This window comes from Nicotiana tabacum, chromosome 12 (assembly GCF_000715075.1).
Source record: "Nicotiana tabacum cultivar K326 chromosome 12, ASM71507v2, whole genome shotgun sequence".
Taxonomy (NCBI): domain Eukaryota; kingdom Viridiplantae; phylum Streptophyta; class Magnoliopsida; order Solanales; family Solanaceae; genus Nicotiana; species Nicotiana tabacum.
In genome coordinates, this window is record NC_134091.1 from 116,169,329 (window position 1) to 116,179,936 (window position 10,608).

General features: G+C 35.3%; 1 protein-coding gene across 1 annotated transcript; it reads right to left on the reverse strand.

Annotated features, from left to right (window-relative positions):
* Positions 1-7,242: 7,242 nt before the first annotated feature.
* On the reverse strand, positions 7,243-10,334 carry LOC107770208 (CASP-like protein PIMP1). Its single transcript, XM_016589486.2, has 3 exons — positions 10,144-10,334; positions 9,909-10,044; positions 7,243-7,573 (listed from the first exon to the last, which is right to left on the reverse strand). The coding sequence occupies exons 1-3, from the start codon at positions 10,332-10,334 to the stop codon at positions 7,370-7,372; spliced, it is 531 nt and encodes a 176-aa protein (XP_016444972.2). The 3' UTR covers positions 7,243-7,369.
* Positions 10,335-10,608: the final 274 nt, after the last annotated feature.

The window sequence follows — 10,608 nt, forward strand, 5'->3', positions numbered from 1 at the left end:
GTAATTAATCCCATAGGTAAAATTAATTAATATATATTTCTAATTGTGGGGGCTATGTACGCACGAGGTGACGAGAGTCTGTATGTAGCTACTAGTTATGCCTATGTCCGGGTAGTCTAGGTTTACATCATGCCTTGTTAACATTGTTGTTGATTTATGTTATTGTTTGCCTTAAGAAGAAGCAAGATTGAGGTTGAGTAATAATTGTCTTGAAAGAATGGAAATTTGAAGAATTTAAAATTTAAAAGGTTTCATTTGAACTTCGTAATTTCGAAAAGAATTGAGAAATATTATAATAGCTTAAGGAATCTATGTGTAACTGTGTCGCATGTATGATTCGCGAGCGGGGTAATTTCCTTATAAAGCTTCAAGTTGAATTTCCCTTATTTTAAAAAGAATCAAGAAACAGATATGATTTAAATGTTAAACTTATATTTGGTCGCGTCGCAGGTATGATTCACGAGCGGGGTATCTCCTTAAATTTATATTTGACCGCGTCGCATGTATGATTCGTGAGCGGGGACCACGTCACATGTATGATTTGCGAGTGGGAAAATTTATAGATGCATCTATGGTTCGTGCCGTTCGACCCTCGGCAGTGCGCCGTTTATTTTTATTGTTGGATCGGGCCGTACGACCTCGGCATGATTTGCGCATGATTGTATTAATTGCTTCGGAAATTATAATAGTTGATATTGCCTCATTTTCCGGAGATATAAATTGTTAATAATGATGAACATGAATTTGGGAAACATCTTGTAAACAAAAGAAATTTTTTACTTATTTCATGATATCGGGCTTACAGTCGTTCTACGTGATCCATGCTCAATCATATCATTGGTATATTAATTATAGCCCATAGCTAGTGATCGAGTCAACCCTTCGTCACTACTTCTTCGAAGTTAGGCGGGATACTTACTGGGTATGCATTGATTTACGTACTCATGCTACACTTGCTGCACATTTTTGTGCAGGTACACATATGTTTAGCGGCCTTGGGGGCACAGAGGCGCGATGATGGCAGGGACTTAGGTGAGCTGCATTCTTTACGACGATTTGCAGCCAACAGAGTCTCCCTCAGAGTATTGTATTTTCTTTTCCTGTCCACTTTGTATTCCGGACAGCTGTTGTATTTTATTTTATACTCCTAGTTAATGCTCATGCACTTGTGACACCAGGTTTTGGGAGGATTATGGGTTGTGCTGTATTGAAAATTTTAAAGATATTATTATTTATTTTTGTAAACTTCATCTTTTACGATTTAAATTTAAGGAAAACATGATTTCAACAGTAACAAAAAAAAAGAGAACCTAATTAAGTATTTATTGTTGGCTTGCCTGACAGTGGTATCCGGCGCCATCAAGACCTTTGTGGATTTTGGGTCGTGACATAGTTAGGCAGAATTAGGTGGATGACTTCATTGGAGATCCTTTCCTTATGTTCAAGCAAAAGTTGAGCAAGGAGACCTATGGGGATATCTTCAAGCAATTGGCTATTAGGGAAGATGTAGTGAGACTGAAGGAGATACTGTTTGAGGAGGAACAAACTATGGAGAATAGAATAGTACTTCAAAAAGTTCAAGCTGAGTTGAAGAAGTATTTAAGTATTGAAAAGCGGTATTGGAAGCAAAAAGCAGGTATGGCATGGTTTGCTAAAGGAGATAGTAATACTAGATTTTTTCATAACTATGTCAATGGTAAATGGCATAAGCTGTAGTTGAAGAGAGTTCAAAATAGAGATGGTGCTTGGATTGATTCACAAGATCTTATGGCTGAGGCTGCAATAGAATTTTTCCAGAAGTAGTTCACACAAGAAGATGATCCTTCAAACTTTGAGCTACTCAACAATGTTCCTGCTATGGTGTCTATTGAGCAAAAATTGGAACTTTGTAGATTTCCTACTATTTAAGAGGTCAAAGGGGCATTCTTTGCATTAAGTGGTGAGAGTGCTAGTAGTCCTGATGGCTTCACTAGCATATTCTATCAAGAATGCTGGGACATAGTAGGTGATGATATATACAACATGCTGTAGGTGTTCAGTGGAGGAGGTTCTTTGCCAAAATCTATAACACATATAAACCTTGTTCTTTTACCTAAAAGACATATGGTCCAGACCTTCTCTGATCTAAGACCTATAAGCTTAAGTAATTTTATAAACAAGGTGATCTTTAGGGTGTTGCATGATAGATTGGAGAAGATACTTCCATCTTTGATCTCCTCCAATCAATTAGGATTTGTTAAGGGGAGAAGTATCTTTGATAACATCTTACTAACATAGGAGATAGTCACTGATATAAGGTTGAGGGGTAAGCCTGCCAATGTGGTGATCAAGCTTGATATTGCAAAGGCCTATGATAGGGTGTCTTGGAAGTATTTGCTGCATGTGTTGAGGAGAATGGGGTTTGCAGAATGCTTTATCAACATGGTCTGGAATCTAATTGCTAATAATTAGTATCAGTGTTGATTAATGGCCAAGCTTCAGGCTTCTTTCACTCAACAATAGATTAAGCAAGGTGATCCTCTATCACCAGCTTTGTTCATTCTTTCAGCTGAGGTACTGTCTAGATATTTGAATAAACTGTTTAAAGATAGGAGGTTTAAGGGTTATGGCATGCCTAAGTAGACTGATCCATTAAATCACTTAGCCTATACTGATGATACTATCATCTTTGCTTTTGCAGATCCATACTCATTAGAGAAGATAGTTAAGGTGCTGACCAAGTATGAGTACACATCTAGCTAGTTGATTAATAAGGCTAAGAGCTCATTTTATATGCATGCTAATATGACTGGAGCCTTATGCAATTTTGTAGGTGTTATTACTGGATTTCAGAGAGGTAATTTCCCTTTTACTTATCTAGGATGCCCAATATTTTATACAAGAAGGAGGAAAGACTATTACAATGATCTCATCAAGACAGTTAAAGCCAAACTTCACTCATGGAAAGGAAAGCTACTGTCTTATGGAGGTAAGGCTACATTGATCTCAAATGTGCTTCAAAGTATGCCTACTCACATTCTTTCAGTGCTGGATCCACCTGACAACATCCTGAAGCTTCTACATATGACATTTGCTAGGTTCTTCTGGAGTACAAAGGAAGAAGGCAGGAGCAGGCACTGGACTAAATGGCAAAACCTATATCTACCTAAAGATGAGGGTGGATTAGATTTTAGGTCATTGTTTGATGTATCCAAAGCATTGTTTGCTAAGTTATGGTGGCAGTTCAGGACCTCCAAATCTTTATGGTTCAATTTCATGTGGAATAAATACTGCAAGAAGGATATACCCACAGTGATTTAATTTAGAGAGGGGTCACATGTATGGAGGAAAATGTTGGAAGCAAGGGAGGAGGTGGAGCATGAAATACTTTGGGACACGAATAGGGGTTCTACATACGTATGGCATGAGAATTGGACAGGCCTTGATGCTTTGTATCATGTACTCCCTCCAAACTTTTACATTAATGAAGAGCTTTAGGAAGTAGCAGAATTAAGGAATGAGAATGGCTGGAATGAACAACTACCGGAGCAGTCTTTCCCATATGATATTGCCGAGCATATAAGTCATGAGATGTACTTTCAAAATGATGATGAATTTTGGGACAAACCTAGGTGGATGCCAACTTTTTCAGGAAAGTTTTCAGTGAGTAGTGCACGAGAAATTCTGAGACATAGAGCACCTACAAATCCAGAATACAAGATGTGTGGACCAAAGGATTGCCTTTCAGAATCTCTTTCTTCCTATGGAGATTATGGAAAAGAAATATATTTACTGATGATTTGTGGAGGAGGAATGGTTACTTGAATGTCTTTAAGTGTTTGTGTTGTTTACAACCACAAGAGGAGACTTTTCAGCATTTGTTCTTAATAAGTTCTACTGCATTCAGGGTATGGAAGACCTTTTTACAAGTAGCAGGTATAGTTGTGAATTTGGTGCAGGTCCATCAAGCTGTAAGGACATGGTGGAATGCTCAATGTTGTCCCAAACTCAAGCCTTTGTTTCAGGCAGTACCAACTATGATCACATGAGAGTTTTGGAAGAGGAGTAATACTATAAATAAATGGAGGCACAATATCATTTCCTAGGATTGTGCATGAGGTGAATAAGACACTACATTATTTAGCAAAGGTGAGATACCCTTGGTTATCAAATATACCTCTTCTATGCCCAGACATGATCAGGTGAGATACCCTCATGCTTTTATGTTGTTGATTTCAGTGTGTTGTTAAATGACTTCCCACTAATGTTAGCATTTTATCATGCACAGTCTGGGGTGGTTTGGCAACATATAGAACTGTTAGGGCAAGTGGGCATCCTCATTAACAACTATTAGCAACTGGATCAAATTATGGGATTCTTATGGGTGTAATGCTATCTACTGGAGTGTACTATACTATCATTCAGAGGTGTTAGCAGGTAACCATGCTCAATCTGGAGATGGTGTGATACTATATGGATTTGAAATGCAATACAGGCAGTGGTGCAAGCTTTCTAAGATGCATCACCATGGTAGTGATGCACATGCTAGCTCGTTTGGATTGGTTTGTATTGTTGTATGATACACAACAAACAAGAGCTTCACATACTGCTGGAGAGAGGTCCAAGCTGCAATATCAAGAATGAATGGTTGAATAACAGAAGCTACATATGTTTCTGGGATTTCTGGATGACTTCTATGTAGTGATGCATTTGTTTGGAATCCAATACTGCCTTGTCCAGTGGCTTCTTGTCCATTGGAATGCATAACCTGGCGCCTGGTGAGAGTATTAGAGGTGCTACTAATTTGGTTATTGCCTTTGGCGTATGGATTCACTTGCATCATTCTTCTATAGAAGCTTACATTCATATCCATGTAATAGATAGCTTACCAAGTTTGTTTACATTCCTTATTGTCATAGCTAGTGGTTGTTTACTCATTTTAGTTTTGTTTGGTCGCATTATAAGACTTCGACCCATTTTGGGATTGTTTTATATATATATATATATCAGCTACTAGGTAGACAACCTAGTAGTATATTTACTAAAAATATCACTAATTTAATGACAAAATAAAGATAGAATCGTGAAATATAATCAAATACGGGTCAAGAATACTTACCCCAATCCAACACGTGAAAATCCCCTCCAAAATTGCCCAAATCCGAGCTCTCTAACTCAAAAAGTGATAAAATAACAAAACCCTCGAAATAGAATACTATTATATTTTCTACCCAGGTATTTACTCATCGCGATCGCGAAAAGACCATCGTGATCGCGAAGACAAATTTCAACAGCTGCCCAAACGTTCTTCGCGAACATGAAAATAAAATCGCGAACGTGACTCACAAATCTTCAGCACACTTGCGAACGCGAATAACAAATCCTCGATGCCTCTTCCAGCTATCCGTATACGCGATCGCGTATCCTAGAATGCGAACGAGAAGACAAATGTCTTCCAAGCTTTGCGAATGCGGTCGCCTCTTCGCGACCGCGAAAAACAAAATACCAGCCTCCAATGAAATCTCTATGCGGACGCGATGAAGAACATCAGATATCATAATCATCAGTTCAAAAACATAGATAAATGATCCGTAGTCCATCCGAAAAACACCCGAGGCTCCCGGGACTCCGACCGAACATACCAACAAGTTTCATAGCACAACTCAGGCTGCTCTAGGCCCGAAATCACATCAAACAACATCAAAACTACGAATCGCACCTCACTTCAAGCCTAATGAACTAGTGAACTTTCAACTTCTATAACTCGCACTGAATCATATCAAATCAACTCAGAATGACCTTAAATTTTGTATGCAAGTCCCAAATGACACAACGGAGCTATACCAACTCCTGGAACCATAATACGGACCCGATATCGACAAAGTCAACTCCCGGTTAACCCTTTCAACCTTCCAAAACCTTCAACTTTCCAACTTTCGCCAAAAAGTATCAAATCAACCTACTGACCTCCAAATCCAAATCCGGACACACGCCTAAGTTCAAAATTACCATACGAAGCTATTAGAATTATCAAACTCCATTCCGAGTCGTGTACACAAAAGTTAAACTCCGCTCAACTGTTACCACTTAAGTTTCTAAAATGAGAACCATCCTTCCGTATCAACTCCGAAATGCACGAAAACCAAAACCGACCATGAACGCAAGCATTATACACAATATGAAGCTACTCGAGACCTTAAACCACCGAACAGAAGACTAAAGCTCAAAACGACCGGTCGGTTCGTTACAAGCGGTTAATTGAATTGGTAAAAATTATAGGAGATAAAAGTTCTAATTAATGATTAGATAAATTTTTCTTATCTGCTTAAACCTTGATTGGTAAGCACAATAGAGTTATCCGATATGTTGACGGAAAGCAACAAGGTCAATGAAATAGTGTAAATGTGCACAAATTAACCCGAATATCGACTTTATCAAACACTACTAGAAATACGCTAAACACCGACCAAAATTGGTCGATTATGGTCAATTACCAACCAAAATGCGATCATTTATGTGTGGACGGTATTTTGACGGTTGGAAAGGCATACCGACCAAAGTTGGTCAGAAATTACCGACCAATGTTGGTCGGTCAATTAAATTCAAAAAAAAAATATTGCAAAAAATACCGACCAAAGTTGGTCGTTTTTTTAATTATGTAATCAAAAGATTCACCATCTGGGAATCGAACCGGGGTCTGTACTGTGACAGGATACTATTCTACAACTAGACCATTGGTGCATTTTGTTGTAAGACTGTCTTTTATTTGATTTACACTCTTTAATTGTATTTTCGCATGAAAATAACCGACCAAAGTTGATCGTTTTATTAAAAAATAAAATTACCGACCAAAGTTGGTCGGTTTTTTAAAATGACCGGCCGAATTAACCGACCAATTTTGGTCGGTTTTTTAATATTAATCTTTATTTATTTTGATTGAAAAACCGATCAAAGTTAGTCGGTTTCTTGAAAAATAAATTTCGTGGGACTCAAAAATAATTTCCCGCATTTTTGCGCCAAAGAAAACTGACCAAAGTTGGTCGGTTTCGTAAAAAAAAATTAAAACATAAAATATTTTGAAAAACCGACCAACTTTGGTCGATTTTTTGGCCGGTTTTTTGACCGACCAAAATTGGTCGGTCGACCTTGGTTGGTCTTTGCCGAATTTCTAGTAGTGAAACAAAAATGTTGCTCCTATATGCCTCAGCAATGAACATCTCACCAAATATATACATTGAACATTAATTTAAAACAAATAGACATTTGAATTTGGATACAATATAAAACAACAATCATGTAAATTTGGATACACACTATATATTCTGATTTTAGTAAAAATACAATTGTAAGAACATATAGGGGAAGCACTATTTGTTTCAATCTTAATTATTCATTCTTTATGGAGACTAAAGGATGATAAGACAGAAGATATTCCAGAGCCCACAAATCCAGCCAAAAGGAATGCTGCTGGAATGAACATCAGGTTCAAGAAGTCATGTTTTTTGGAGTTGTCATTTTCATAACGAATTCTCAGTAAATCCATGGTTGCACCTAACATTGCAGCAGCTCCAGTTGCTAGTAGGCAAAGTATAATCTGCATGAATTTCACGAAATTATTATTTGATACAACTAGTTTCAGGCTGAAGATTCGTATTGTGGGCCCCAACTAAACTATTGAGGTGCAGTTCATTGTTCTTATTGAATAGTTGTATGTTTAAGTAAGGGCTTAAGTTATATAAATCGCAGTTATAACATCTAGGGAAACAGTCCGTTTATAAGTAGTTTATTATAAAAATTGGTCAATTCATAAAATATTACTAATATTGGCCAACTAGCTATTTATATCCAAAAAAAGTCAAATTCTTGCTATCTTTGAGTGGGTGTTATTAGTAGGGGTGTCAATGGTTCGGTTCGGCCAGTTATTTTATAAATTTTGTACCATACCAATTTTTCGGTTATTCTATTGTATATAACCAAAATTAGACTTTTCGAAACCGTCCCAATCATGTCGGTTTTTCTTCGGTATCGGTACGGTTTGGTAAATTTTCGGCAATTTTTTTAAATGTCATGTAAAAGTTACTAGTAGAAGTAAAATGCAATAACATACGTACTTTATAGGACTCAGCAAAACTCTCTAGATATTTTTACAGTTTAAAAGGTGATAAATTAAGAAAATATGAAAGATGGCTAGAATATATATCTATCAAATATTCTACAGCAGTATAAATGAAACTAAGCAAATACAAAGAAAATATAAATCACATGAGTGAAAAGATATCAACCAAGTTGCAGATTCAAGAATAAAATTTATAGCAGATTAAACGTTTCAAAAAGATAAATCTAATTCATACAAAAGAAAATATATTCAATATATTGTAGGTTGCTACTCCTAATCGCTACAATACCTTGTGTCTTACTAGTGAATATACTGAAAATAATTTAGTTTCAATAGAAGTAGCATAATAGGTTTGTGAATTAGGATTTTGAGTTTAATTACTTGTTGGCTTGCAACTGTTTCATAAATCCAAGGTCCAAGAAAAATTTTAATACATTATTATTTTTAAACTTAACATATAAATATATTATTCACATTGTAAATTTATTCGGTACGGTTCGGTATTTTTTCGGTTTATTTTCATAAAATAAAAAACCTACCCTAATTATCGGTACAGTTATAGATTTATATAAAAATCTATGGTTTTATTAAAAGAAACCTAAAAATCGGTTCGGTACGGTACGGTTCGGTCGGTTTAGTTGGTTTTTAAATATTCATTGACACCCCTAGTTATTAGAATAGATTAGGTACATCTTGAAGAGTTTGAATCTCAGTTTTGTGATGATTAATTTGGTGGAGTTTTGAAGTGATTTGAATTGAAAATTCGAAGTAGAAGATGAACATGAAAAAAAATAATATGTGTATCATTTGTGTATCACATATGTATCATATTTGTATCAAATGTGTATCACATGTATATCCATGTGTACCTGTGTGTGATACATACGTGATACATTTTTGATACATGTGTCGCAGAAGAATTTTTTAAACTCGATTTTAAGTACAAATTTTGATACCAAACTAGTTTAAATCACCTCCAATCATGCTCAAATTTTGTATATTGCTTCATCTATATGTTATTAACGAATTCCATTCATACCCACATAAAAAAATATTCCTTTTTTGTCCTTTTTAATGCTTTATATCATTGGTAATGAATTTTGACTTCAAACTAGTCTAACTCACCTTCAAACTTTGTCAAATTTTGTATATTGTCTCAACTATATGTTTTCAAAGAATCACAATAATACCCAATAAAAAAATCTTTTTTTTGCCTATGTTTTCTGAATATTATATATCATTGGTAATTCTTTTGGCTATTTTTGGTAGCAGGACTAAAATGGCTTGTTGTTGGTAAATAATGTCTTTCTTCGGTACTTAAGATTCCCTTATATTATTGGTAAGCTTCTTTAAAATGTGCGAATTTTAATCTTTACAATAAAAAAACTAAAAGAGGTTACTCGTTTTAAGTAAAAATGACCTGATAGTGTAATTTCTTACACTGGTGGGGGTTATATAACTTAGTGGGCATTTGGACATAAGAATTGTAAAATTTTGAGAAAAAGTGAAAAAAAATTTCAAGTGAAAATGATATTTGAAAATTAGAGTTGTGTTTGGACATGAATATAATTTTGGGTTGTTTTTGAATTTAGTGAGTGATCTGAGTGAAAATTTTGAAAAATAGCTTTTTGGAGTTTTTCAAATTTTCGAAAAATTCCAAAATTCTTATTCAAGTGAAAATTAAAAATTTTATGGCCAAACACTGATTTCGGAAAAAAAAGCAAAAAAATTTAGAAAAAAACTGAAATCTTTTTCATGGCCAAACGGGTTCTTAAATTCTATAAAGGCAAAGAGTGGAAATTTTATAGTTAACCTTATCACAGTAGAATTCAATCACGCGAAAGACCTTGTGACTTATCAAACGCTTCTTTGTTATGAGGAAATATATTGCAAAAGGAATGTGCAATATACTGTAAACAACTCCTGCTATCACAGCAAATAACGTATAGCTGCAAAAGAGAAAGAGGAATCTTAGGAATTTCATTGTAAACATTGAGTGCGGTTAAGTTTTATCCATATTACAATGACTGGATAGTGAAATTTTTTACCTGTAGGAACGATAATGATCATAGTTAAGTTTGTCTCCATCTTTTAAAGTAACTGCACTTGTCTGCAACACTGCCCATGATACCAGAAGACAAACTAAGGTTATCACCCTCGCACCTAATGTAATTAATGGTAGTTTATTTGATGAAGAGGAAAACTTTTCATCAAAGTTATACTGTGGTAAATTAGACATTTTTTTATCATAGCCCATCCTCAATCTTATGGTCCTTTTAAACTCCATGAAAGAAGCTTCCTATGTTTGAGTGTTCTATATGTTAACTTTTTCCCAATAGAGTATTTGTTTTTGTTCACGACGTGATTAATTAAATTTTAATCCTTGTATTGTTTGCTTCTTGGATAATACAAAACATAGTTTTTAAGTACTACGCTGTTAAGTTATTTGAACCGTCGAAGTGGTGGTGGGGGCAAAATGGATAAAAAAATAATTATTTACTTAAAAATAGTTC

Excerpts from the sequence above, each read along its gene's own strand:
- LOC107770208 (XM_016589486.2), bottom strand. The coding sequence starts at position 10,334 with ATGTCTAATTTACCACAGTATAACTTTGATGAAAAGTTTTCCTCTTCA. Across the intron at positions 10,045-10,143 it reads GATCATTATCGTTCCTACAG|CTATACGTTATTTGCTGTGA; the intron begins GTAAAAAATTTC and ends TCTCTTTTGCAG. Across the intron at positions 7,574-9,908 it reads TTGAATTCTACTGTGATAAG|ATTATACTTTGCCTACTAGC; the intron begins GTTAACTATAAA and ends AAATTCATGCAG.